This window comes from Abrus precatorius, unplaced genomic scaffold (genome assembly GCF_003935025.1).
Source record: "Abrus precatorius isolate BTA unplaced genomic scaffold, Abrus_2018 Scaffold8, whole genome shotgun sequence".
Lineage (NCBI taxonomy): Eukaryota > Viridiplantae > Streptophyta > Magnoliopsida > Fabales > Fabaceae > Abrus > Abrus precatorius.
Genome location: NW_020874428.1, coordinates 760840 through 787561, shown reverse-complemented (window position 1 = coordinate 787561; position 26722 = coordinate 760840). Strand labels below are relative to the sequence as shown.

The 26722-nt window shown below is 34.1% G+C and overlaps 2 protein-coding genes across 2 annotated transcripts; one reads left to right on the top strand and one right to left on the bottom strand.

Annotated features, from left to right (window-relative positions):
- The first annotated feature begins 33 nt into the window (after positions 1–33).
- LOC113846661 (helicase and polymerase-containing protein TEBICHI) lies at positions 34–22585 on the top strand. The gene is given in 28 exon segments (XM_027475157.1): positions 34–116; positions 288–670; positions 786–1017; positions 1120–1956; positions 2312–2376; positions 2917–3022; positions 3175–3375; positions 3531–3731; positions 5032–5044; positions 8373–8404; positions 8406–8576; positions 8650–8889; positions 9062–9274; positions 9556–9906; positions 10088–10306; positions 10491–10712; positions 13742–13960; positions 14062–14179; positions 14508–15679; positions 15797–15994; positions 17639–17898; positions 19453–19642; positions 20044–20151; positions 20772–21124; positions 21482–21590; positions 21701–21841; positions 21915–22073; positions 22076–22585. Coding segments are annotated over 28 exon segments (6702 nt in total). The 5' UTR covers positions 34–80; the 3' UTR covers positions 22229–22585.
- Positions 22586–23396: 811 nt separating this feature from the next.
- Positions 23397–25869, bottom strand: LOC113846237 (BURP domain protein RD22-like). The gene is made up of 3 exons (XM_027474267.1): positions 25752–25869; positions 25303–25408; positions 23397–24472 (listed from the first exon to the last, which is right to left on the bottom strand). The coding sequence occupies exons 1-3, from the start codon at positions 25788–25790 to the stop codon at positions 23598–23600; spliced, it is 1020 nt and encodes a 339-aa protein (XP_027330068.1). The 5' UTR covers positions 25791–25869; the 3' UTR covers positions 23397–23597.
- Between the last annotated feature and the right edge of the window lie 853 nt (positions 25870–26722).

Genomic DNA, 26722 nt, shown 5'->3' with positions numbered 1-26722 from the left:
GCTTCCAATCATTCTACGACGTCGTTGGCATGATTCTCGCGGGTAGTGCCACACCTTCTTCACTCTGCACAGTGCACACCATGGCTTCTGATTCCCCTCGCAACCGCATCAATCAGGTTCACTTCCGCAACCCTATACGACGTCTTTCCCTCTCACATTTCCTTCCCACGCTCCTCCAAATTCGCTTCACAACATAGAATCGAAATCAATAATTTAATGTAACAGTTCTTGATTATCGTTGCTTAATTGACCTACGATTTCCTCACTTTGTGTCATTGTGCGTGCAGTTTTATGCTTCGAAGAAAAGGAAAGCCGTTTCACCTCTTTCTAAAGCTGGGAGATCCGAAAAGGGTGCAAGGAATGTGGTTGATTTGTCTCCGAGTGCCAAAGGCACTTTGGAGAGTTACTTGGTCACGTCGCAGGATTGTTGTGGTGGCCGCGACGGCGACGCCGGGGTGTCGAATGCTGTCGCCACCGCTCATTCGGCTCGGCTCGATTCGGTTAAGAGAAATTTAGCATCACAGATTGATGGTGATGGTTCCCTTGGCAATGAAATTAACGAGCTGGTTGAGGATCATGTCAAGGAAAACAGTTGCAGCGAGTTTGGAAAGGGTGTGGGGAACTCGGAGCTGAAACGGTTTAAAGTGGATTTTTTGTCTCTGTATTGCGGGTACTTTTACTCTGTCTGTTTGGAAAAGTTGTATCTCTTTTGAATATCAATGAGATGTGTGATTTGGAACTTTATTCTGTTTTGTTTATTTAATTTTGGAATTATGGTGATACAGTGAATTGCACCGTAGCATGGATTCACCTGAGATGAAAATGGATGACTGCGTGAGACATGGTTCTGTGACTTCGGTAGAGGAAAACAGTTGTGTACTGACGAAGCGCGATGAGACTGCTGGTGAGCCATGTTTTGATGGTGGAAAGGGATCGTCGAGTGAAAAGATCCCTGAGGATGTCAAGTCTGGTGTTGTTGGTAATACTTTGCCATATGTTGTTGGCTCTTCTACGAAGGTTAAGCCTGAAATGGTACTGGTTTGGACTTTGTAGCTAGGTTCTTACTTCAATTTTTGGTGTATGTTTTGTTATTTTGATGCTTTGGCTTCTGAGTGGCAGGTTTCTTGTGGTGGTGATGCTATTGCCCCGGAGGCAAGCTTCCGAAAATGCAGTAATACTCCTAAATCTTCTATGAACATGGCTGAGTGCTATACGCCGGGATCTTTGATTGTTAAAGCATGTGTTAAGGAGACTCCAAAGTCAACACGTGGCAGTTCGATGTTTTCGCCTGGAGAAGCATTTTGGAATGAAGCGATTCAACTTGCTGATGGTTTGTCTGTTCCTGTAGCTAATGATGATTCTAATGTTGTAGAAGAAAGTAATGTGGTGGAAGATGAACTTGAGGTGAAGAACTCATGCAATTTACAAAACCGTGATGGCAAGCCAAGAAAAATATTGGATCAAAGTAAAACCAGAATCTGGAACAGGGACATGGGTACTTCTTTAGGGTTAGTTGGGATGCATACAAAAGATTCTGTGAAAGAAGCATCCAGCCTTCCGGTTAAGCATTTTGATTTTTCGCTTGAGGACAATAATTTGGTCGAAAATAATATACAAAATTGTCATGTTGTTGATCCGATCAATGTTACTTATGCTGGTAAACAGTATGAATCTTGTTCTATAGCAGGTCATACATATGAAAAGATGAACGAAGTGCAAGAGAAGACTTTGGTAGATGAATTAGGCAAAAGAGTGAGTCAGGGTAATGTTAGTTTGACATCTAATTCACCCCAGCATGAGGTCAGAACAGTGATTAGTGCTCATACATCTGAAGAAGGTAGTACTCCTTCAAGTAGGGTATCGCTTAATGATCATCTAGACCTAAATAGCTGGCTTCCACCTGAAATATGCAGCATATATAGAAAGAAAGGAATCTCAAAGCTTTACAATTGGCAGGTGCAGTGACATTTGTTCTGAAGATGCTTCTTTTGTCATTTAATCATTATAGGGTTTTACTATGTTCTGTCTATATGACTGACTAAATTCTTTTGTTAATCATGGCTGCTACTTTTTCTTCCTACTAATTTAGTTTAATTTCTTTTTTTATTTTCAAAACTTGTGGCTTTTTTGTTGAATTGGTCCTCAATTTTATTATATCCTTTTTTGGTCTGGAATTCTTCTTGTTGCACCTTAGCCGTGGAGTATAACATTAGTGATAACTGAGAAGGTTTTTTAAAATGATTTATTTTAAAATCTCATAGTTTCTGACATAAGTTTAATAGGGGTTTTAATTTTTTTTTTCCACTTTTAGGTTGACTGCCTTCGGGTGAATGGTGTCCTACAGAGAAGAAATCTTGTTTATTGTGCTTCTACGAGGTATTCTCTTTTGTTATGGCAACTATTGTATACCATATGTTATATTTTTGTCCTATTCATTTATATCAAGGTTAAAGAATTACGTGAGGTGGGATACAAATTTAGGGAGGGGATGGTTTTAGTTAGGGTTGTCTTTTCTCATCAAAGGTGGACTTGTGCATGATGAAGTTTGTTTTCCTCAGTAAAGATTTCATTTAGAGAGAATGCCCCAGTCTCAGTTTTGGCAATGACCATTAATAAATTAGTGTAGAGCTTCATTGTTTAATTTCACACTTCTTTTCTTGTACCAAACCTCTCATCTTATTGAATCCATTAATGATTTTATTTTGTCTTATATTGCTGAATTTTTTATGCTGTTTCTTTGGCATTCTGCTGCAAGCTGTTCATTGTGTTTAGCACTTCTTGTTGTGATTCTCCAGCCACTTTTTCTTTTCCTTTGTCATTTTATTTCACTTGCTGTTCTTTCTTTATGTCCTTGTGCTACCTGTCTGTCTTCTATTTGAGAAAGGCATGTATTAAATATTTTTCATGTTGCCACAGTGCTGGTAAGAGTTTTGTTGCTGAGATTTTAATGCTGCGGAGGGTGCTAACAACTGGAAAAATGGCTCTACTTGTTCTACCATATGTATCAATTTGTGCAGAAAAGGTGCTCTTTTTACATCCCCTTGTCAAAATTTAAACATTACATTTTGGGCTGTGTTCTTGTTGATGTTGTTTAAGGGATTTGGCGTTGAAATACTTCAAAATTTTGAATTTACATAATATTCTTACTTTTTATTTTCCGTTTGATCCATGTAGGCAGAACACATTGAACGTCTTCTTGAACCACTTGGTAAACATGTTCGTAGTTATTATGGAAACCAAGGTGGTGGAACACTTCCTAAAGATACTTCTGTAGCTGTCTGCACAATAGAGAAGGCAAACTCGTTAATTAATAGATTATTGGAAGAGGGTCGTCTGTCAGAAATGGGAATTATTGTGATTGATGAACTGCATATGGTATCATCAATTATTACTTCTATAGTTATTTGTCATGAATTCTGTTACACAGTGCTTTCTCCTGTATTTTTATGTTGGACTATTATGAAAGCTGAACAGCGAATGGCACACTTGGATTGTTTTCATGGTTTATTATTGTCTAAATCTCTTAACAGGTTGGTGATGCAAGTAGGGGCTATCTTCTAGAACTTATGTTGACCAAGCTTCGTTATGCAGCAGGGGAGGGTATTTCAAAATCAAGTGATGGAGAAAGTTCAGGTGGAAGCAGTGATAAGGCTGATCCTGCACAAGGTCTGCAAATTGTTGGAATGAGTGCAACTATGCCAAATGTGGCAGCAGTTGCTGACTGGCTTCAAGTAAGCATAATTACAAGCACATCATCACTTATGCACATACAACAGTTTTTGAGCTTCCTCTTAACCTACTGTCTAGTTTTGTTGTGACTTTTGGTAGTATAATTACTTCAATCTGCCAAAACTTAATCTGAATAATTTCTACTTAATGTTGGTATTTATCCTTTAAAAGACCTAAATCCACCAAAAGTTTGGTATTTTAGTTGCATAATGCATGTTTAGTACTCTGAATTGCACCTTTCATTTAAAAAACTCTAAATGCAAATGAACATTAACCAGACATAGCAGAATATCAGCTTTTGGAAATCCTAGTTGAACTATCCATCTTGTACTTCATAATTTTTACTAGAAAAGCCATTGTTTTGTTCAATGATCAATTCATCATAGGTATTCTCCAGACGAATCAACCCTGTTCAGCCACAATATCCGTAGTATAGTGGAGCTAGCTTTCCAAGTGGAGTTATTTTTTCCATACATGATCCTTGAATTTGCTCAAGGGAAGTCATCCATGTACCACCCGAACCAACCACTTGTTGGTTACTAGAAAACCAATTTCAATGACAAGGGATTTACTTAGGTTTATAGATGGTAGAGAATGAGAAGATATGGGAAAGTGATGTACTCAGAAGTTGCATGGTTATCAATCAGGATAGTGGCTAGCTTCAAAAATGCTGTAGCAGTATAATTAATAATTGAATGACTGTTGCAAACACTAAAATACGAACTAAGTGCATGTTTGGAAACACTTGAAAATTAGAAAAATAGTCACTTATTTTTTCTAAAGTGCTCTTAGGAAGATAACAAAACTAAGAATATTTCTTTCAAAATAAGTTGAATCAAATAAATACTAAATAATTTATACTACACATATAAATATCCAAAAATAAAAGATTCTTTAAAGAAAGAAATTCATAATAAATCATAAATCAAATCTACACACATAATCACCATTAATATAGGAGCGATAAAAACATATGAATGGAGTTAAAATGAGAGATTATGGTGAAAATCATAGAAAAAAAATATCAGATTAAAATTAGGAGAATGCGAATTATGATGTAAGAATGAAGAAAAACAGACATGTGATGTCCAAAGGAAGAAAAATGAACTAAATAGAGAAAAAGAACTTTGACTTGTAAAGTAGGATGAAATTCAAATGAATAGATACACACAACAACAACAACAAAATCTTATTATATTAGATGAGGTTAGCTACATGGACCCCATAATGCTATTTTGATGAAAAATAAAATATTCCAATGTTATTTATCATGAGATATTTTTTAATAATTTTCTACAATAGAACATATTCTCATACACACTGTTTAACATACTCCTAGTTATTAGCAAAAGATATATTAAGAACAGAAAAAACATGAGAGAGAAATAATAAAATAGGAGTGAGACTTACATAATTTTTGTTTTTTTAAATTAATCAATAAATAAAAGCATGTTGCTTACATTTTTCTTTTCTACAAAGTTCTTTTAGGTCTTCTGCTCATCTTCATCGGACTAAAAGTCATGCCATTTATTCTTCATTGGTGATTCCAATGACTTTCTTTGCATGTTTTCGAAATACCTTAAATGATTTTTCAAAAATCTCAATAGGTACTATTCTAATATTTTATTGTATACAATGATTTTTTGTCCTATTTTTTTTATATTATCACTTATACATTTTAACATTTTCAGTTTTGTAATTTTTACTTTTTTGGTATTATTTTTTAAAGCTCAACATTTATTACCATAAAAGATCATTAGTTGTATAACTGTACAATACAATTTTTTTTTTAAAAGTTAAATAGGTACTTTATAGTCACAAATAACTTCTAATACCTTTCTTTATTTTTACCACTTGCCTTGTATTCTGTGTGTAATATCTTTATTAATTTCTTCACTATTTTGTAGAATTATGACAACAAAGAAAGCAAAAAAATTATCCTATTAAGTGAAGTTGACTGACTGCATGGATCATTTGATGCCAATTAATTTGGTCAAATAAAAAATCAAATATTTAGAGATATTATTTAAGCTTAAATATGTGATTGGTCTCTATAAATATAACATATTTTGCGATAAGTTCTTATAAATTTTTTTGTTAAGATTTAGTTCTTAAAGTATTCATAAGTTATGATTTAGTCTCTAATATTAATTTCTTTTTACTGAATAATGAATTGATTGATGGAAAGCCAACTCAGTACTTCTTGTGACATATTATGTTATTTAATTTTATAGTATTTTATTATTTAAAATTAATATTTGTAAATAAATTTCTGATCACATTTTAAATATTTGCACAAAAGTCTCTTCTCTTTCTTCTTCCCTTTTCCCACTACCCCACCGCCAACCCTTCCCCCTCCCCAAGACTTTATTTTTCCAAACTTCTATAGGGATATTATTGGGCCAATCGCTTTACTATTCTCCATCCTCTTGAGAACTTTATTTACTTTTCCAACTCAAATTCTATGATATGCTAAATTTAAATTATTTCTTTTCACTTTTAATCTTGTTAAATTTCCATTTGCTTCTTGTCTTAAATTAAAATATTTATAGAAGTATTTCTTCTATTTATCTTTGATGTCTTGATCTAAAACCAAATTTTTTTCTTTTTCATCCTTAATACATCTAATTTGTTCCAAATCTCTAGATTATCTTTCTCTACTTTTGGCAAGTTTATAAATATTCCTTTCACCATACGTTGTCGAAAGATCTTGATAAAACTTTTCAAAAGCCTTAAAACGTGTTTTACTGGCTATTTTTCTTGTCTCATTTCTTACCTTTTGATACTTTGCCCAATTTTATGCAAAGTTTTAATATACATCCTCTTCTCTCTAATCTTCTCTTGCACACTTTCATTCCACCACCATAATTCTTTGTCTTTTAATCTAAAACTTCTAGATTCATCTAAAATTTTCTTGCCAATTTTTCTTGACCTTTGTAGCCATATTGTTCCAAATGATGTTAGCACTACCTTGTGTTACCAAACTACCCTCTTCTACTAAGTTCTTCGGAAAGTTCAACTGTTTCTCACCCTCTAACTAGTCACTACTTAATTCTTAGAATACTAATTTGTTGAATTCTTTGTTTACTAGTTTTAAAGGGAACATCAAGAACCAAGATCCTATGTTGTGTAGTAAGGCTCTTTCATGGAATTACTTTATAATCCTTGCAAATTCCTTTGTTTAGATTCTCACTAGGAAAAAATTGATTTGCTACCTTGAAACTCCTCTCTTAAAAGTGATAAGATGTTCTACTTTCTTAAAACATGTGTTCATAATCTTAAAGTCATAGGACATTGAGAAATTAAGGATAAATTGTCCTTCATTTAACTCTCCAAAACTAAAACCATCATGAGCCTTTGCAAAGTGTCTTGGTTCACAACCAACATGTCCATTAAAGTCTCTACCTATGAAAATTTTCAGTTTGTAGAATGTCTTAATCGACCGTTCTAAATCCTCCCAAAACTTTGCTTTCAAATGTCTTCCAAGTCAACTTGTGGAGCATAAACATTGATGATATTAATAGTATCTTTGCAACCAATAACTTCAAGGACATGATCCTATTTCCAATGCTTTTGATCTCTATTAAGTTCTTTTTCTAAGTATTATCCACAATTATGTCTACTCTGTTCTTTTCCTTAACTTTTCTTCTGTACCAAAGTTTAAAACCTGTAGTATCAAACTTCTTAGCCTTATTTCCAACTCATTTTGTTTCTTGAAGACACATGATGTTAATATTTCTACAAATCATAGCGTCCAACACTTCCAATGATTTTCCTGTCGAAGTACCAATATTCCATTAACCAAACCTAAACACGTGTTATTGGATAAACTTCTTTACCCAAATTTGTCCAGCTAAATATGAGGATTGTTACTCATTTAACACCACATTCTGGCACCAATGCAGCAACTCTATCTCATTTGACATTGTACTCAAGCCATACAGTGCGTTATTTTTGGGTAACAACCTAGCTGTATCACAATATCGTTGTGTATAATCCACATAAAAGGTTTTGAAAAGTTTGACATTAGTTGCCAAAGGCTTAACACAACTCTCCTCTTTTACCCGGGTTCGAGACTGGCTATGGGGCCATAGGCAGAGTTTCATTTACAGCTAATGATTACAAATTAATTCTAATTCCTAATTTATAGGCTGGTTAGTGGGCTGACAAATTGATTCTAAATATATGAAAGTAATTGGCTGCTTCCATTGATACAACATATATTAGGAAAGAATTATAATGGATTTCCTGATTAACACTTCCAAGTTCTTTTTAACCTTCCTCTACCCCTTTTCATAGAGCTAAAAACTATGTTATCCATTCCATCCTCCTCATTGGTGCCTCTAATAACCTTCTTTGCACATACAAAAAACGATAGACAATTGCAAGATGTGAAGTGTAAACAAAGACTAAGCTATGAAAGGAGGAGCAGAGATATGTAAGTCATGGTCAGTGGTCAGAAATGTCAAGGATGGCTGGAAATAGACGATGCCATGTTTTGTATATTGTAAATTCATTTACTTCTTCCAATATCTGATGTTCTCTTTTGAATATTATCTCTTGGTTTTTAGTTCCAAATTGATGACTATTTATTGCCGGCATATTTCACATTGCCACATTTTTATAAATACTTTCTTTTCTGATGTTATATCTTATAAATCTGTTTGTCCCAAATTTGCATTAAGGCAGCATTATACCAGACAGAGTTCCGGCCAGTTCCTCTAGAAGAATATATAAAAGTTGGTAATTCCATTTATAACAAGAATATGGAGCTCTCTAGAACAATCTCAAAAGCAGCTAACCTTGGTAGTAAAGATCCAGATCATGTTGTTGAATTATGCGATGAGGTAGGTGCTCTAGATTTCTACACCTTGTAATACTGAGAGCTAAATAATTATGAACAACTGATATGCTTTCCAGGTTGTTCAAGAGGGACAATCAGTGTTAATATTTTGCTCTAGCCGGAAGGGTTGTGAATCAACTGCAAGGCATGTTGCAAAGTTCCTTAAAAGCTTTACTGTTGATGCTAATGATAATGATTGTGAGTTTGCTGATATTACTTCTGCTATTAACGCCTTGAGAAAGTGCCCTGCTGGGTTGGATCCCATATTAGAGGAAACTCTTCCTTCTGGTGTTGCTTTTCACCATGCTGGCCTTACGGTAACCTGCCATTTCCTTTATTTCTGGTGTCATTGCTTTGTCTAATACTATTATTACAAACTTTTCTTTTGGGGTAGAAGTTCATATTTGATCATCAATTTATATAGCTAATGAAAATACTATGTTTATTTAACCTACCTTCAAGGCCTAAGTCATTTTTGCTGTTTCATAGGTTGAGGAACGAGAGATTGTTGAAACCTGTTATCGGAAAGGCCTTTTACGTGTCTTAACTGCTACATCAACCTTAGCAGCTGGGGTAAATCTGCCAGCTAGGAGGGTAATTTTCCGCCAACCTAGAATTGGTTGCAATTTTATAGATGGGACAAGGTACAAACAGATGGCTGGTCGTGCTGGTCGAACTGGGATTGATACAAAAGGAGAAAGTGTATGGCTTTTTCTATCATGCTTTTGAGTTTAAACTATTATATGGTGTAGTGTGTACATGGTTCTTTCATATGCTGATTGATGTGGGGTGTTTCTAAGCGTAAGCATGTATACTACTCTTTTTTATAATCCCTTTTATGTTTGACTTATTTTTTCCACTCTCATTTTTCTTTTTTACATAGATACATAAATTGTTTGGGAATATCTATGTGACATTGACTGCTTTGTTGTTTAAATTTTAATTAATTAGGTCTGAGTTGTGTGTTCTTTTGACTGACACAGATACTTATCTGCAAACCAGAAGAGATAAAAAAAGTTACGGGACTTCTTAATGAAAGCTGTCCTCCATTAAATTCCTGTTTAGCAGAAGATATGAATGGAATGACTCATGCAATCTTAGAAGTAGTGGCTGGAGGAATAGTTCAAAGTGCTAGTGATATTCACCGGTATGTTAGATGTACTCTTTTGAATTCAACAAAGCCATTTCTAGATGTGGTGAAATCTGCGCAAGAATCCCTTCGATGGTTGTGCAAAAGAAAATTTCTTGAATGGAATGAAGACACTAAACTCTACAGTACCACACCTCTTGGGCGTGCAGCTTTTGGAAGTTCTCTCTGTCCTGAAGAATCACTTGTAAATGTTTCTCTTTCTACTTTGATTCACTGCCATTGCCCTTTTTTCCCCTTAATTTGCTTTGATTTTATCTCAGTCTGGCTTTTCCTGTTTGTTTAGTTTTGATTGTCCGTAGGTGGGTTTAAAATTGGGTAGGTAATTTCAAGTAGTATATAGTCATGTTATCTACTTGATTTCTCAGGTTGTGCTAGCTGATCTTTCAAGGGCAAGGGAAGGATTTGTACTTGCATCTGACTTGCATTTAGTTTATTTGGTGACACCAATCAATGTTGATGTTGAGCCTGATTGGGAATTGTACTACGAACATTTTGTGAAATTGTCTCCTCTTGACCAGGTTGGTTTATGTTAATCAGAATTTACCCTTTCCTTTTGGCAAGAGATGTCATTAAACCTTCTTGGAGTTCATTAGATATTTACTACCACCTATCTTATGTTGCATAGTATACATGATATGTCATTAATTTTTGCTGGAAGAAATACAGTTATATTAGAAACATAATCCATAATATATAAAGGGAAAGATATTTTTCTACTACAAGATCTAAGCATATTTGTAAATATTAATAATCTTCATATGCTTGCAGTCGGTTGGTAATCGAGTAGGTGTGACAGAACCATTCTTGATGCGTATGGCACATGGCGCACCAATACGTGCTTCAAACAAGTCAAGAGATAATACAAGATCGTTGCACAATCAACAAAGAAATCAACTTGGGATTTCCAATGCAACAGTTAACTCTGATGATCAAACACTGCGTGTCTGTAGAAGATTCTATGTTGCTCTCATTTTGTCACTTTTGGTTCAGGTGCTTTTCTCTATTGCATGGACTCTAATAATTCTACTAAAAGATTTTTTAAATAAAAGAATATCACTAGAGACGAAAGAATGGGACATGTAAAGGACACTGCCTTAACATGTTGCCTCATATACTGCTAGGTGGGCCCTCTAAACTTATGTCTTGTAGAAAATGAAGGGAATTTAGTTACATTTTTTCATCTTTCAATTCTCCAACTTCCTTTTGTTTTCCTTAATTTTTTTAGTGCTCACATATTTAGTGTGTTATCCATAGGGTGTTTCAAATTATTTTTTAACCATAAATTCAGAATTTTCTCTACTACTGCTTGCTTTTATTGTTGACCTCTTATTGTGATCACCTATTGGCTTCTAGTTAGTTTTTTTTTTTTCCTTTTCTTTTGTTTTATTATTATATTTGAGTAGCCTTTGTTACATATATTCTTTGTGTGAACTTTTTGATGAATGTTAAGCCTTCTGTTGGTCTATTTTTAGTGATTACCATAACGGTTTTGTTAGAAATAGTAAAATTTTAGTGGCAAATAGGCAATCTATGCTACAATTTGGTGCATATGGTTGGAGCATAGCTCACGTATTTTAGGAAGTTTCTTTGGCACATGCACATCAGGTGCTTTGGGATAAGCATTTTGCTTCTATTGGATATAAAGCACATGGTCTTTTTACAAGAGATTCCCCAACAGATATGCTGAGCGATTGGACAACTATGCTCCATTGATGTTTCCTGTTTTATTTGATGTTTGTGTTTTCCATTTATGCTAAGAAGGATTTCTCATCCTGCGGTTTCATTATAACTATCTTCACCTTCTTGATTAATTTCTTCTTTCATGAAAAAGAAAAAAGTTAGTTTGTGTTGTCTTACTAGTTAGTACAAGGTGAGTGTTATTAAGCTGCAGTTGTACTAGTTGGATTACACTATTGCATGACCTAATTAGTCTTCGTAAATAATGGTATTAGGACAACAATTTCTATCATAATTATATGGATTTCGAGTCTCTTATACTTTTCCCTTTCCATTTATTCCATAACACTTCAATATGAAATCAGAGCCATTTGATCCTTTGTAACCTGTATCTGGCTCCACTATGCAGAGTTTTCTCAGCAAATGGAACTTAATTGTATTTTTATTTTTACTCTGTATATAGATCCACTATCTAGAATTTCGAATGCTCCAATCCCAGAACCAATTTCCCCTTTTCCCCTTAATTTTCAGTAACTGCTCTCTGAAATTGCAGCTAGTGTCTTGGTTGCAATTTTCTAGAATGGTCCAGCAATCTATTCATTTTTTTACCACATACTTGGCAAAGCTTTTGGCACCAGAAACCTCAAATTTTGATGGTCTGTCATATTCTTGTATCTTCGTTATCAAAGGCTAGACTAATATTGTTATATGATGGGGAAGAATCCCTCTCTTGATGGCCAACTATGTTTAACTCTCTTCTGGTTGCCATTTTGAAAAGAAATTTGTCATCATGTCCAAAAGTTGCTGATTAGGTTGTAAGTGGAATAACTGTTGGTAAAAATGTCTCCACATGCAGCTGGCTTCATTTGAGCTCTGAGACATAGCCATTTACTTCTGAGTTGAGATATCCAAGCTGATGGTGTGAATTAGTTTGGCCACCTTTAATAGATCTGTTTTTGAGCAGGCTTTGTGTTTTATAATTCACATGTGTTTCCATTTTCCTTAGGGTCTCTCGATCTCAATTTTGAAGTTATTGATTCTGTTTGAGGTTTCCACTTTCCAAATAGATATTTTGAAGATGTTTGATCTTCACTTCAGGTCTTGTATACAGTTATTGCCAGGGAAATATGTCACTTTCCTGGTGTGTTTTTTTGCTGCATTGCTTTTGCATTCCTGCTTTGTATCTTTCAGCAGAGTTGATATTTCCTCTGCTTTTCTGCCTTTTCACCCTGCTCTTCTAGCTGTGCATCAATCTAGCTAGCTTCTTATTATGTTGCCTTTCCAGAGTGTTTGCTTTATGTTTGATTGCAGTTGCAAGCCATTGTTTTAAGCCCATTAGCAGCAGTAATTTATGTATCAATTATGTTTTGAAGTTGTGTTCTTTTGTTATTTGCGTTTATTAGTGTTACAATTATTTGAATTTGGCAGAAAAGAGAGAAGCAAGTGGAAAAGAGATTGACTCTCAATAATATTATATCTTGTTGGAGCATATGTAAATAATGTATGCCTTCTGGTCCTATTTATAAGACCCCTTCTAGAAACTTTTGATGGTTTTTAAGACAAGATTCTTTACAAAGTTTTAGAAGCATTTATTATTTTTTTCTTATATTTTTTCTAAAACTAATACATTAACTAATTATAACCAATTTTTTTAATCTGCCTGATTTGGCTGAAAGGTCCTTATAAATAGTACTGTGAGGGTTTTTTTTGGGGGGGGGGGGGGGGGGACGTAAATAGGCTCATAATCTTTTGTAGTTACAGTAATTCAGATATTATAATATTTTGAGATTCTTCTAATTATGACTTAGTGTGTTATAGAGCCTCTGCTGTGTAATTCAAACACATGGATTTCGTTACATGCTTCTTGTAATTATGATAGATGTTTTATAACTTATATTCCAAATTCTCCTATTATATTCATAGTCTAGTTGAAGTGCTTTTGTAATCCTAGCAGTTGAAGACTTGAAGAACTACTAACATGACAAGGCTCCTAGCACATAATTAGCTCTAGTATTCAACATCTACAACATGATATAAGTTTAGTACTTCAGTTTTGATGTTGTATTGAAGTATAAGGACATCTTATGCTAGACTACTTTGGTGTCTGTTGGCAGTGTAATTGAGCTGGGCTAGTGGTGACTATTGAGTGCACTACACCATCACTAGGCCTAACTTATTTGTATAAGTAGGGGGTACAAGATCAGTCAGCAAGTAGTCTCATCAGTAAATTATTTTTATTCTTTAATGATCCACCTTCATCTCTCTTTTTTCCTTTCTGTCTAGTCCTTGGAATTTCACTAGAGAGCTTACAGCCTTTTATGGATAAATGTGATTTTATGAAGGAAACTCCTGTGGGTGAAGTTTGTGAAGCATTTAAAGTTGCCAGAGGAATGGTTCAGGGCTTGCAAGAGAATGCTGGAAGGTTTGCATCTATGGTTGCTGTGTTTTGTGAGAGGCTTGGGTGGCATGATCTTGAAGGCTTAGTTGCTAAGTTTCAAAACCGTGTATCGTTTGGAGTTAGAGCAGAGATTGTGGAGCTTACCACCATTCCCTATGTCAAAGTAAGCAAACTCAAGTTCCATGATACCTTCACGACTTATGTTTTATTGTTATTGGCTTGTACTAGTAATCTTATGCCCTGTTTCTGTCATATGATTTGCAGGGTTCTCGAGCCAGAGCACTCTATAAAGCTGGTTTACGTACACCTCTTGCAATTGCTGAAGCATCCATTCCTGAAATAGTAAAAACACTTTTTGAATCTTCATCATGGGCCACAGAAGGTGATTAGGTTGCCCGAATCTTTTTCTTTTGGTTTAAGTTTGACATTTTGATGTAGGTTGAGGTTTTATTGTTTATTATTCATAGAAATTATATATGCTATGAAGCTGATAACTTGATTAAAATCTTTGATGCTACATTTTTTCTCACTGTTTCCTTGAGGATATTTTCAAGTGAAAGACCATTGCCAATGTCCTGTACTTTTAATCTGTCCAAGTTTTTCCTTATGTACATTTTAATGCTTAAATTTATTACATTAAATTTTAATTTCAAGTCTGTGAAGCTACTATACATTTTTCATTCATTGTTGATTTTTTATTTCTTTGGAAGGTTCTGCACAAAGGAGCTTACAATTTGGTGTAGCAAAAAAGATAAAGAATGGTGCTCGCAAGATTGTTCTTGATAAAGCGGAGGAGGCAAGGATTGCTGCTTTCTCAGCCTTTAAGTCACTTGGATACAGTGTCCCACCGTTTGCTCCTCCCATGTTGTCTACTGCTTCTCATGATTCTATCAGGCAAGAAGCTGGAAGTACTTCTGGAAGTGACACAGCTGACACTAGTCATAGTCTCGTTGATGCAAATCACATTGGTAATTCAAATAAGTTCGCTTTAGAAAAAGAAAGAGAGGACTTAGTAAAATCATCTGATAATATTGCTCTGGCTTCTGTAGAAGGAAAATCTAGCAGTGGGATGCCATGTAGCTTGTCTACTGTTCCAATTTCAGGATCTACAAAGGATGAGGCCAATGGGAATTTTGACAATACCAATAATCCAGATGTGACCACCCTTGCTGTTCAGTTACAGAAACCAAATGATAAATATGGGGAACATGATGGGTGCCAGGCTCATTGTACAGAGGAACAACATATGAATGGAAATCAGACTAGTGGTAATGCTGGTAATTCCAGCCAGAAAGGTCCCATTAATGTGGTTAGTAGTCCTGGTGGACTTGATTCATTTTTGGATCTGTGGGACACTATGCCAGAGTTCTACTTTGATATCCATTACATCAAACGGTTGGAATTGCACTCTGCTGCCCCTTTCGAAGTACATGGCATAGCTGTCTGTTGGGAAAACTCTCCTGTGTACTATGTTAATCTTCCCAGAGATATTTTATTGTCTGAGTCTGACAATAGAAAAGATGACTGTTTATCGTTCAGTGCAGGCAGTTATAAGAAGAAAATTTCATCTTCTAATTCTAAGCAAGATTTGGAGATAGCTAGATATAGATGGATCAGAATTAGTAAAATAATAGGAAAAAGAAATGTCAGAAAGTTCACCTGGAATTTGAAGATTCAGATTCAGGTTCTGAGCAAGCCTGCATTTCCAGTTCAGAGATTTGGTTGCTTGGATGCTCTTGGAAAAAATATGGACCTTGAAATTGTAGACAATTCTTATGTGTTATTGCCCCCTATCCATGTGAAAGATGCAATTGATATGTGCATTGTGGCTTGGATTCTTTGGCCTGATGAAGAGAGGAGCTCTAATCCAAACCTGGATAAGGTAATGTAAATAGTTGTAATGTTATGTGAGTGTACAGACATGTCCACGTGTTTGGCTGAAAGTGTGATGATTTGACAGTGTAGTACAACTGTTAACAAATTATGGTTGATAATATAGGAGGTAAAGAAGAGGTTATCCTCAGAGGATGCTGCAGCAGCCAATCAAAGTGGCAGGTGGAGGAATCAGATGCGAAGAGCTGCTCACAATGGTTGCTGCCGTCGGGTTGCTCAAACACGAGCATTATGTTCTGTTCTTTGGAAATTACTTGTTTCTGAGGAGCTTGTTCAAGTGCTTATGGGAATTGAAATCCCATTGGTAAGAATCTGTGATGCTTTGGTACACTCAAAAGAAGTCATATCATGTCTGAATTGTTTGATGAGTATTTTACACCCACTTTTGCTTAAATGCGTGTTTATAAGTAAAATATAAGTTGTAATATTTAACATTTATCAAGAGAAAAGAAATTTAAAATCTAATTTTGAAAGATTCACTTAGGACCCCCTCATCAATATGTGCTGGAGACATCTTCAACATTCACTTACAACAGCTTGGTCTGCTCTTATGTGTTTTATTTTCAAAATTTTAAGACCTGCAACATGTGTGAAATACTTTAAAAGATTATATTAGATATAAAACCGTTCATGAGCCTTCATTTGACAATTTAAATCTTTTGGGAGAATTGGTTCTTCAAATTGTGTTACTCTGGATGACCATGTGCCAAGTGGTTCTTTTGGGAGAGTTGGTTCTTGACATGGTATTAGTGTCTATGACCAATTGCCAAGTGGCCTAGGATTTGATCCTTGTTATCCCTATGTACCAAATAAAAGTTGAGTTTCTATAAAATGTATGTTGGTCTGTGCATTATCTATAATTCAAACCCAAAAGCTTCTGCAATGAGGGATCATATTAGATATAAAATCATGTGTAAGTCTTCACCTAACAAAAGCTTTTGGGAAAGTTGTTTCCTAACAGATGATTTGTTTATTTGCATATTATCTTTATGTAGAAAAATGTTCTTTCCTTGATGTAGTCTACCTTTAGTGAAGAATCTAGATATCATGTTATATTTTAAACTTTATATATCCGGTGACACATTGATTTTGATGATCCTTACTGCTAAACTAATAAAACTACTCTAGTTTAGGAGCATAGAATGATTTCTTTCTTCATTATTTAATCACAGAACTACAGAGAATAAATAGGCAGAGGCAAAGGCAGAACCAATTAGAGATATTCTCTTGCCAAATAGATTACAAAATAAATTAAATAAGAGAAAACAAGGGAAAGATCAAATCAGAACCAAAGACAGATTTAGACCTGATTCTATCCTAACTTCTTAAAAATAAAATATTTTCAAACTCTCAACAACTATAAATACTTATCATATCTGTATTGCACGTAACTTTGATAAAAATGAAATTAACCAATAATAAATGTAATAAAATGGTTGATGTGGGCTTTTATTTGGAAAGTGTGTTGTATGTTAATCTGAAGACATTTGATAGAGCACAAAACAATTTTGGGTTAATATTTTGAGCATGATACAGAGATGAAAAAAAAATCATTTTCTCTCTCTATATATTATGTTGTTCTTGTACTTCTATATTTCAACTTAATTTGTGCACAACATTGTCACCCTAGCCTAATATAAAACATTAAGGATGAAAGAGTGATAAGTTTTGGAAAAGGAATCAAGCAGAAAGAAGACTATTATTAGCTATACCATGTTACCTGCTTGTTTACTTTATGATTTTATGTGCACAACTAAATTAAATGGTTATATTAGAACCGAGATTCCAAGAACACAATGGGATAAATAATCCTCTTAAACTAGCTCACAGGGAGAGGATTGTTAAAAGTTGTTATCATGGATACTCTGCCCTTAGACCTAGCTGATGTGGGATCTTAACAGGTTAATGCTTGAAGTATTTAATGCTACTTTTAACACTTCCATGTTAGGTGAATATTCTTGCTGACATGGAGCTTTGGGGAATTGGTGTTGATTTGGAGAGATGCATCCAGGCTCGTAAATTGTTGGTGAAAAGGCTAAAACATCTTGAGAAGGAAGCTTATAAATTGGCTGGGATGACGTTTTCATTACATATGCCAGCAGATATTGCAAAGGTGTTGTATGAACACTTGAAGCTTCCCATACCTGGTGGGCGAAATAAGGGAAAACAACATCCAAGTACTGACAAGCACTGTTTGGATGCACTGAGGTATTAAGCAAGTTTCCTTTTCCTTTTTGTTTTGTAGGTCATAATCCACATTAAAAGAATCTTATAATGACTTTTTATTTTGCTTTTTTGTTTTGTTAGTAGGCACTTTAGATTATAAATAGAAAAATAAATAACACTGACCACATTATTGATCCTCTTGTAAAAGATTAAAATAAGGACGCTCAATCTAATTTTAAACTAGACATGGTGCAGACATAATTAACGCAAAGCTTGAGAGAGACTAGTGAAGTTAACATCAAATATGACTATCATCTTCATAAGGGCCATTCTTCTGACACTAGAAATTGATAGGAACACAAAGAAAGTAGAGAGATGAAGCCATAAAAAGGATGAAAAGAGGGTATCATTTATACATTCAGATGGACCACATTATTGATCCATCCTGATTTTGCTGTCGCTTTGTTTTTCTCTCAATTTTGAAGCACATAAAAAGTTTTTAATAGTGATGAACATTGTATGCTTATGGATTCTGAGATAAGTCCCACACTGGCCAATGGCCATTTCATATAGGCAAGCATCTTAGGATTACTTCTTGATAATGATGCACTCTTCTTGCAGCCACAAGTGACAGATGAAAATTAAGGTATTTATGGAAAGCTCTTCAACTTCCCTCAATATGCTGTTCGGCTGCTGTTGAAATAATGGGTTTTAGGTATAGGAGGAGAGAATAGAAAGTACATAGACAAAATACCATGAAATTGATATTAACTTAATATGATGTGATGTATTGCCATGTGATGACATATTCATAAAACTTCGAGAATTAGCTCTTATTTATACTAATCAAATGTTAACTAAACAGGAAACAAAGCATGGCATAAGAGAATAGGGAAACTAATTCTAAAGGATAATCTAAGTGTCTGTTTGTTTTAAAGTTGGATGAAGGTAATTTTTGATAGAATTGATTTTGAATTGTTGAACATAATTGAGATATGTGCTCAAATTAGTCTTAGCTACTAATTTTACATTTAAGATTGTGTATGGTATGGAGAAATAATTCTTGGTTTAAAATGAACAGGCCCTAAGAAATGATAAGATATTTTCATATATTGTAATAGCTACCAAAGTTTTTCTTGGTGTGAATCAAGACATTGATCATTGAACTCAGATATTGATTGAGTTGGCTAGTGGAAAGGAATGGTGCCTTGCATACAATATGATATAATATGAATCGGCTAACTGAATGTAACAATATGATTGTTGCGTACAATTTTCTGGAACGTATTGATATTCATAAGGATTGGTGCCTTGAAATTGCAAATGTTTGTTTGTCTGGTAGTTAATGTCACTATTGACAACTATATTATTATATTCATATTTTCTAGTAATGTTACAATGAACCTTCCTTATTGTCTAATGATTCATTTCATTATTGATTATATCAACAAAAATTGCACAATTTCTTGTGTGATTTTTAAAAGTTTTATAATTTTAAGGTATACTAATTTGTATTTTGTGCACAACATGTAGGGACTTCCCTTTGTATTCTTTTTTTTGCAAACTGTGTTCTAGAAACTTTGATTATTATTTCAGGCATCAACATCCCATTGTTCCAGTAATTAAAGAACATCGAACAGTGGCAAAGCTGTTGAACTCTACACTAGGATCAATATGTTCTCTGGCTAGGCTATCTATAAGCACACAGAAATACACATTACATGGCCATTGGCTCCAGACATCCACTGCAACTGGCCGGCTCTCAATGGAGGAACCTAATCTTCAGGTTTGGGTTCTTCTACTAACATGTTTTCTTTCTTTTTTTTTCTTTGAGCTTACTTATTTAATATTTGAAATATAATATAAAATCATTCATGTTTCTTCACCTAACAACTTAAGTTTTTGAGATTGTTGATTTATGACATGGTATCTAAGATCACCAAGTGGTCTAGAATTGGATCCTTGTTGCCCTCATTTTTCTAATAAAAAAAAAAGTTTAAATTCAGTTCAGCACAAGGTAGGTGGACCTGTGCATTGTTCACGCCTCAATCCCAGAGGGCTCTTGTGTGAGGGGCATTTCAGAATTATGATATAAAACAATTCACGAGTCTTCACCAAATAGCTCAAGTTTTTTGAATAGTTGTCCATGACATTTGATGTTATGTACTGTCTTGTGGAGTACTGCAGTGTGTTGAGCATACAGTAGACATCAAAATGAAAGAGGATAAAGATGAAGGTGATGCTGATGAGAGTTATTTTAGAATTAATGCTCGTGATTTCTTTGTTCCTACTCAGGTAACAGGCCTTTAACTTTACTTTTTGTTTCTTTTATTCTTCTGTTCGCTGTTATTATTTTAAAAGAGTTTTCTCAATGTCAGACAAAAAAAATATTGGTGTAACATTGTACGCATACTGCATAATCACTATTGAAAGTTGGTGCTTGTTTCCTAGAATCATTTTTAGACACCCAAAATTGACTTTTCTTTGATTTTGCTTTTGTGGGAGCTTTAAGAAAAATATTATACTTTGACAAAATTTAGGAACTGACTTTGAGTATACCATTCGTATGTGTGTGTTAAACAAGAAAAAAAGAATTTCCCTCCAGTGTTAAACTTCTGAACTAGGGAAAGATCCCTCCTTTACCTCCCTTGATTTAAACTTCACAAGTAAATCTTCTGTTTTCATTCTTTTCCACCCATACTCCCTAGCAAGGTGAAGAAAACTTCCCTCTTAAAACTTTATAAGTAGAGGAAGACAACTTTCCCTTTCTTTTCTTCCTTTAATAATCCATTGCTCCCTAACATAGCCTTGGTTAGGCCTTTTTTTCCTTATTTAATTTTATTTGCAACATTTTGGTCTTGTGTGTTACATTTGGTATAGTTGTGGTCTATCCTCATAATTTATTGCGGTTGCAGGATAATTGGTTACTGTTGACAGCAGATTATTCTCAGATAGAGTTGAGGTTGATGGCACACTTCTCTAAAGACTCTTCACTCATTGAACTTCTCAGTAAGCCTGGTGGTGATGTCTTTACAATGATGGCAGCAAAATGGATTGGGTGTCCTGAGGTTTCTGTGGGTTCTCAGGAGAGAGATCAGACCAAAAGGATGGTGTATGGCATTCTTTATGGTATGGGTGCCAATAGCCTTGCAGAACAACTGGATTGCACTTCTGATGAAGCTGCTGAAAAGATTGCTAATTTCAAAAGCTCTTTTCCTGGTGTTGCTTCCTGGCTTCGTGCCGCTGTTGCATCTTGTCGTACTAAAGGGTGAGGAGACATTGCTCCACTTTTGCAAATCGTATCTCAAATATCCCTTTAGCAGTGATACAATAACTGAGATGATTTAAGCATTGAAAACTCTTGTTTGGAATTGGTTATTTTGGGCCACTTTGTTTTGTCTTTCTTTCTATGAATATAATTTTTTTGGTAGGATTTAAATTATTTTAGTCTCTTGTTATTTTTGTACTTTAGTTTGTTTCTTGTTTGTGATCTCTATCAAACGATGTTGGAAACTGTGCTTGTCGATGATATAGGTGACTTATTCTAGCACTTCGTATATGCATTCTTGTTTAACTTGTGTCACTTTTGGGCATTGTGGATTACATTTCTTTATGTATGATCCAGATACGTGGAGACTCTCAAGGGAAGAAAACGGTTTTTGTCAAAAATAAAATTTGGCAGCAGTACAGAAAAGTCAAAAGCTCAGAGACAAGCTGTGAATTCCATTTGTCAGGTATAGTATAATTTTCTTTCTCTTCCAGATTGAGGATGTTTCCTTCAGATCTTGTCAGCAATTCTGTATTCATGTTGGTGTTGTTTCCTCTCTTTCTTCTCCTCTCCCAGGGATCTGCTGCCGACATAATAAAGATTGCAATGATAAGAATTTACTCTGTAATTGTCACTGGAGTGGATAGCCTGGATTCCAGTTCTTCAGTAGCAACCAAGTTCCACATGCTTAAAGATCGTTGCCGGATTCTGTTACAGGTAAATTGTCGAGGACGTATATTCTCTTATTCTTTGTTTATTTGTTTCACTTACTTTACTGACTGTTAACTAGGTACACGATGAATTAGTGCTGGAAGTTGATCCTTCTGTGATAAAAGAAGCTACCCTACTGTTACAGACAAGCATGGAGAATGCAGTCTCACTTGTTGGTTTGTATTTTTATTTTTTATTTTTTTAGGGGGTGGGGTGGGGTGGAGTGAAGGTTGGCAAGAAATTAGAGTTCTGCTTATATGGTGATATCACCTATTCAGGATTTACATTTATGCTTCTGCAGTTCCTTTGCATGTCAAACTTAAGGTTGGAAGAACATGGGGATCTTTGGAGCCATTTGCACCTGACAAATTCGAGGATGACACTTATCGCTGAATCCTGAAGCACAAAGGCTAGCAGTAGCAGATTTTTTCTCATGACCCCAGAAGATAGTATTTGGTGATGTTGGCTGGTGATTCACCATAATTGATTGGGAGAGTTGGAGGGAAGGGAATCAAGAGTGCCCAATGACAGAATTATTGTGACGAGGCTAGCGGTGTATAATATCTGTAGTTCTTGCTGGGTAAAAAGCAAAATGAGTTTCAATGCCTAGCAGGTGGCAGCACTGCTATCATTCATTTCCCCAATTTTTTATAGGATAGGAATACACAAATTTTGTCGATTTGTATATATATTCAATTCAAACATCGGGGTGCGGGCTGAGCTGTGAAGAAAAATGACCAGCGTGGTCATCTCTCCCCATTTTATCATTGAAAGCTGTTGTAAAGCGTATTTTCTTTTTTACATTACTCAATTATTTTATTCAAATTATTATTTTTACTCAAATGGAAAAAACATGAGAACAGACTTTATTTTAATTTTTTTGAATTCTGTTATTTGTTTTGGAACTTAATTATAGCAAATACTTGACTGGAAGTTCTGAACGAAGTACGAGTGATCATATTTGAAGTAGCTTTAAAAAAATTGTCAGTTTAGTAATTGATTATGTTTACATTATATCATAATTAATTATATAAATAAGTTTTATGATTAAATGTTGGATGAAAAATGATTTAAAAAAAATTCATTTATGTTCTTAAAAGAAACTTCGCATGGCAAAAGTTATAAAAATCAGGGTCGAGTTATTTGTTGTATTTATTTTTGTATTTAAAAGGATAAATTATTAGGATAAAATGGAAAGTTAAAGCTTGAAAATAATTATAGCTTGTAGTCATGAATTTTAAAATTTTGCTATTAGAAAAAAGAACTTTTCACTGTAGAAAATGGTTTTATCATAATTTTTTATACTAGTTCTTCGCTCAAATAGTTTTTATCCTTATTTGCATTATTTGGAACGGACATGTTTTATCTCTTCCACTTAACAGTCATACAAATGTGATGGTATCTTGCCAGAATATAATTTGATGCAATTCTCAATTCACTTCCTTTTTAAATAATGAAATAAAAAAAAAAAAAATTTTAACATGACCAACACACTTTTTTTTGTTGTACATCAAAAAGTAAAAATGGTGAAAAAACATTGACCTGACATTTTTCGCGCGAATGAAAAGGCTTCACTATAATATCAGCACACATGTAATCCATCAGCAAATATAGCATGCCTAAAACTACACTAGGTAAAAACAAATGAGGTGGGAATTTAGAAAACATAATACAAGTACTAGGATTCAGTTTTATAGATCATTTCTATGGTAATAAAACTGCCTAATTATTCATGAACTTCACAAGCGTGATTCGTGTATTTCTACTTGGGAACAAAGACAACATGATCCTCAGGGAGGAAGTGGCAGACAGGAACAGCTCCTGGCCTAACTTTGAGAACTAGGAAGGCCAAATGTTTGGGGTTCCATTGTGATGTGTCAGTGTGGCACACTGCAATAGCTTTGACTCTGCTTCCATCAGCACCCTCCAGTGGGACAGAATAAGCTTTAGTGGTATCTGATTTGTGACAATAAAACACTGCATATGGGTAACTCTGCTTGTGGCATACAACAGCTTTGTTCTCACCCAATTTCTTCACCCCTTTTGCTATTGTGTATTGTTGCAACTCACTTTCCTTGTTCACTTCTGTGGAAACAGCTTCAACATTGTTTCCAAGCTTGGAAGTGCTGAAATCAACCATTGACTCAAGTGAAGTCACACAACCCTTTTCCTCTCCTCTAATGCTAGGCCCTTCACACTCATTGATGGTGTTCTTCACAGTCTGACCCTCATTTGAGTCTGGCTTGATAGAGAACTTGGTGAATACGTCATCCACCTTTTTTGATGAAAAGGGTATGGAATCAGCAACTTGGCGAGGCAAGAATGTGGCTGAATTTGAGGTCTTAGTGAAGTGCAAGTTCAATTTTTTTCCACTATGCAAGTCCTTTTCCAAGAAGAAAAGTGCTACATTGGGGTCATCATGCAATTGGGTCTCACTGGCTGCATAAACATAATCAAATGGGCTATATTGCCCCACTCCAACATGAACTGGTTTCCCTTTTTGTCCTCTATTCACATTAACTCCTCCATCTCCATTACCAACATTAACATCAGTGCCACCCCCTTGGTATCCCCTTTCTACACCAACGTTTACACCACCGTTCCCTACATCTACAGAGGTGGCTTTCTCTGCCCAATCTGCATAGTTTTCAAGCTTCACTTAAAAGCAGTTTACTGAAATACATTAAGATATGTTTTTGGTTCGATACTCTCCTTAACTTTTTTCTTATAAAGAAGTTTTAGTTTAGTTTTTATATATAATTGTTTTTAACATAGTTCATGTAGTTTCTATGCCGTTATAATGCTGTGAGAATTGAATGACAAATTGTGAAATTCACGATGTAAAGAAAGATTTTTAATAAAAGTAAAGTGATAAACATTTACAATTTAAGAGATCGAAGTAAATCTTTACTCATCCATAATTCTTATGCGTGTGATTTTTTTATTTTATTTGCTTCTCATACTTAGTTGTGTTATAATTACGGTGGGCGATAGTATGATAGTAGCATGCAATAATGACTAAATTTTATTTAATAAAAAAATTTGTTTATTGAAAAAATATATCGTTAATATTTTTCTGTATCTTTTACAATGGGACTATCCAACAGCCGTGTGTTCCTTTTGTATTCTCAACCTATCCCATGTATAAATACAAAACAAAAATTATTGAGGTGCATAGTTTGTGAAAAGAAAAAGACAAATACTAACAATATGCTCAGAAAATTAGTTAAAAATAAAAATATATTTAAAATATTGTTAATATATTTTATCATAATTTTTAATAAAAAAAGTACTTATTAATTTCTTAAAAACATTAGTTAACAAGATTCTAACTAATGTAGCTGTGAAGAGTTTTTAACCTTTTGGTCTTTTTTATGCCAAATTGTTGACAGAGATTGAAATTAAACACTCAAAAGTAACATTGTATGCATATATAATTGGTCTTTTGGACTATATATGGTACTGACCGGAGTGTAGCAAACTGGTGATGGCTTTGGGCATTGGTGTGGTGGGAAGCATCGACTTCCAATAAAGTTGAGGAGGCAATGAAGCATTAGCTGCCACAAGCGTAACCTGCATTTCGTGACAGAAACCCATTTGTTTCTCATTTATATAAAACATTTTCACATGCAAATAGGGACTTGGAAGTTTGCAAATAGAAAAATGAAAAAGACAGATTACACTGATAAATTATATAAATTATAGGTGACATGGAATATCTAAAGACATGTCATGTTAATAACTGATAATAGACACTATTTTAAAAGTTTTTAAAACTTATTAGAGTTAAAATCAATAAAAATATTTAAAGACAAGCTAAATTTTACTATATGAGATGAAATATATATTTTACATATGAAAAAAATACAATCACTACAATTTGTACAAAAGTGGAAGAGTAAGAGTTGGAGCTCACCACGAGAAAGGTAAGAATGGGAAGAATATGAAACCTCATATTGGATATGTGAAGCTGAAAGCAAATGTGTAGATATGAAAATATTAGAACTTGGAGAAGTGATAAAGTGAGGTTGAGAAGGAATGAGAAGCTAAGTGGCTTGCAACCTTTATATATATAGTGAATGGTTTCTGAAGTAGATTGGTTGAATAGTGATTGAGCACCAATGATGAACGAGACTATTATTAACTTCAATTCATGCAACTACCCCTTCATCAACGATCTTTAGCTGCTCTTACGTGGGCAAGGAACGGATGGGAGAGGGAAAGAGAATTGATTATAATGTGTTAAATGTAGAGTTTGGTTCAACATATGGCAAAAACCAAGGGAATAAAATAGTTACAAACTGATAGAGAGTTTTTTTTAAGACTACATGTATCTTTTGCTGGATGCTATTTTGTTTTAACTAAGATTATTATAAGTAACAAAACTTTTATATATATATATATATATATATATATATATATATATATATATATATATATATATATATATATATATATTTAACACAACTACATTCATTGGGTTGAGTTTGAATCTCTATTATAAATATCAGTATTTAGAGTAGTAAATTAATTACACTAAATTAATAGTTTGAATATAACAATAAATAGCAAAAACAGATGAAAAAAAGTATCATCACGAGTTATGTATTTTTGTGTCAATTCGTAAGCATATTGACAGCCATGTCATTATTTCCTAAATTTCTCTCATCACATTTATTAACTTTTAAGTTATGGTGATGAAATTTCTCTCATCACATTTATTAACTTTAATTTACGATGATTCATAAATAAATTAACAAGATATGTTATAATAAATTTTAAAAGTTATATTATTTATATTTTAATTCTTAATAAATTTTATAAAATAAAAATATTAAATATTTAAAATAAGTTTTTTAAAGTATTATTTTTGGATAAATCTTTTTG

What these genes read in the sequence shown, in the direction of transcription:
- LOC113846237 (XM_027474267.1), bottom strand. Translation starts at nt 25,790, where the DNA reads ATGAGGTTTCATATTCTTCCCATTCTTACCTTTCTCGTG. An exon ending in CCATTCTTACCTTTCTCGTG is followed by an intron (nt 25,409 to 25,751) that starts GTGAGCTCCAAC and finishes CACGAAATGCAG; the next exon opens with GTTACGCTTGTGGCAGCTAA. An exon ending in CACCAGTTTGCTACACTCCG is followed by an intron (nt 24,473 to 25,302) that starts GTCAGTACCATA and finishes AAAACTATGCAG; the next exon opens with ATTGGGCAGAGAAAGCCACC.